At 48.6% G+C, this 2,679-nt stretch overlaps 1 protein-coding gene across 1 annotated transcript; it reads left to right on the forward strand.

Moving 5' to 3' along the window:
* Window positions 1–47: 47 nt before the first annotated feature.
* Window positions 48–1,200, forward strand: MAFB (v-maf avian musculoaponeurotic fibrosarcoma oncogene homolog B). The gene has a single exon (XM_010180157.1). The coding sequence runs from the start codon at window positions 220–222 to the stop codon at window positions 1,153–1,155; it is 936 nt and encodes a 311-aa protein (XP_010178459.1). The 5' UTR covers window positions 48–219; the 3' UTR covers window positions 1,156–1,200.
* The last annotated feature ends 1,479 nt before the right edge of the window (window positions 1,201–2,679 follow it).

The raw sequence follows: 2,679 nt of genomic DNA on the forward strand, positions 1-2,679 counted from the left end.
CCGGCTCTTCCTGGGTTTTGTTGCTCCGGACTGAAGAAGCCCCAGAAGCCGGGAGAAGGAGGCAGAGACGGCGGTGGAGGGAGAGCAGAGGAAAAGGAAGCGAGGAAGCGAAGCCAAAGTTGGTTTGGAATAAGGGAGCGCGGCCAGCCCTCCGCCGGGCTGCGCGCTGGGGTGAAGTCTCCAGCCCCCTCCGCCGGGAGAGGTGCCCCTAAGACAGAGATGGCCGGAGAGCTCAGCATCGGAGCCGAGCTGCCCACTAGCCCCCTGGCCATGGAGTATGTCAACGACTTCGACCTGATGAAGTTCGACGTGAAGAAGGAGCCCCTGGGCAGGAACGACCGCTCGGGCAGGCACTGCACCCGCCTGCAGCCCGCCGGCTCTGTCTCCTCCACTCCCATCAGCACCCCCTGCAGCTCTGTGCCCTCCTCGCCCAGCTTCAGCCCCACCGAGCAGAAGACCCACTTGGAGGACCTGTACTGGATGGCCAACAGCTACCAGCAGATGAACCCCGAGGCGCTGAACCTCACCCCAGAGGACGCTGTCGAAGCCCTCATTGGGTCCCACCAAGTGTCCCAGCAGCTGCAAGGCTTCGAGAGCTTCCGGGCCCACCACCACCACCATCACCACCATCACCAACACCACCATCAGTACCCTGCGGTCACTCACGAAGACCTGGCCGGCAGCGGGCACCCTCACCACCACCACCATCATCACCACCAGGCCTCTCCCACTCCCTCCACCTCCTCCAGCTCCTCCCAGCAGCTCCAGAACTCGCACCAGCAGCATCCCCCCTCCAGCAGCGTGGAGGACCGGTTCTCAGATGACCAGCTGGTCTCCATGTCTGTGAGGGAGCTCAACAGGCACCTCCGAGGCTTCACCAAAGACGAGGTGATCCGTCTCAAGCAGAAGAGGAGGACCTTGAAGAATAGGGGCTATGCCCAGTCCTGCAGGTATAAACGTGTCCAGCAGAAACACCACCTGGAGAATGAAAAGACCCAGCTCATTCAGCAGGTGGAACAGCTCAAGCAAGAAGTGACCCGGCTCGCCAGAGAGAGAGACGCCTACAAGCTCAAGTGTGAGAAACTTGCCAGCAATGGCTTCAGAGAGGCCGGCTCCACCAGTGACAACCCATCTTCCCCTGAGTTCTTCATGTGAGTGCTTAACAAAAATAATTAAAAAAACCCCAACAAACAAAAAACCCCCCACCTCCCAAACCTGACCCCTGTCACCTTCCCCCCCCCCCGCTCCCATCCTCCTCTGACATCTCCATCCATCTGTCTGCGTGACTAGAGAGAAAGAAGGAGAGAAGAGACTTGATTTTTTTGCGGCATCCAGTCTTCTAGAGTAGCTGTGGGAAAAGTAGGCTGGGGGTGGGGATGGGAGAGGTAAAGTGCAACTTTTCGACTTTCATTTGCGAGTTAGAGAGAGAGACAGAGGCAGAGGCAAAGGAGAAAAGGACAAGTGAAGCGCTTTATAGATCGCTTGCTTGCAGAACGAGATGGACTTTAAGAGAATAATAATAAAAAGAGGACAATGAACAAGCCATCTATAACATACTGCCTGCTTGGAAAGAGTAAGGACGTATACAGCACCATCTCATGCACAATTTACCTGCTTGGATAAAGAGAATAAATAAAAGGACAGTATATGCAAACTCTTCATATATTGCCTGCTTTGAGAAATAAGTTACAGGACTCAGATGGGACATTCAATCTAAGAAAGGAAAGAAAGGATGAAAGAAAGGAAAAAAAACAACAACAAACTCATCAGTTTTATTGCCTGCTTGATTATATAGAAAAATACGAAAATCTGCATTAAAAATATTAATCCTGCATGCTGGACATGTATGGTAATAATTTCTATTTTGTACCATTTTCTTGTTTAACTATAGCATGTTGATCATCAATCATAGACTTCTGTTGTTCTGTTTCATCAATAAGAAAAGCATCACAAGTTATCAAACTTTTTACTGCTTGTGCAGTTTTGTTCGTTGGGTTTGCTCTCTTATTTTCTTTTATGGTTGTTAGCTTGTAAATATCTGCTACTTCAAACCGCACAGGAGAAAAAAAAACAACAAAAAACAAAATAACATTTCAGCAGGCTGGTTATACGGTTTGTTTGGTATTAAAGAGATACTTAAGGAAAAAAGTTATGGGCATTTTGCATTAGAAAAAAAACCAACTTTGTATATCTGGTGCACTTTTAAGTTGTAATTTTTTTTTTTAGTTTTCATTTTGGTTTTTGTTTGTTGGGGCAGAAGCAAAAATACCTGAATGGCATTGACAAACCTAAACTCAGCAGGAAAACTAGAGCCTACTCCATGCTTTAAAGTGGCAGCGCAGCTCTTTCCTCCAGGACAATTCCCAGCCTGGAGTGGGCAGGCTTGGCCATGGAGTTTTCCTTCTAATTGTACCCTCAGGAAGCGAAGGAAGGATGAGACACCAATTCCTTTTAAGAAACAACTGCCCCTTGATTTTCGGTAAATAAAGAAAAAAAACAAAATAGAACAACCCCAAACCCTCCTCCTTATGAGTCAAGTTGCGATCGCAGCGAGGGCTCCCTGTCGCCACTTGAGTTGGGTTTCTCAATGGTAGCAGCGGATGAGTGAGCTGGAAAAGCATATAAAACTCAAACTTTTTTTTTACATACTGCAACTTAGAAGTGTATTCTTTTGCAATG

The sequence above is a fragment of the Mesitornis unicolor genome, unplaced genomic scaffold (genome assembly GCF_000695765.1).
Source record: "Mesitornis unicolor isolate BGI_N332 unplaced genomic scaffold, ASM69576v1 scaffold35482, whole genome shotgun sequence".
In the NCBI taxonomy this organism is placed as follows: domain Eukaryota; kingdom Metazoa; phylum Chordata; class Aves; order Mesitornithiformes; family Mesitornithidae; genus Mesitornis; species Mesitornis unicolor.

Bases quoted from the DNA above. Each gene is read 5' to 3' on its own strand.
- MAFB (XM_010180157.1), top strand. From the start codon at position 220: ATGGCCGGAGAGCTCAGCATCGGAGCCGAGCTGCCCACTAGCCCCCTG.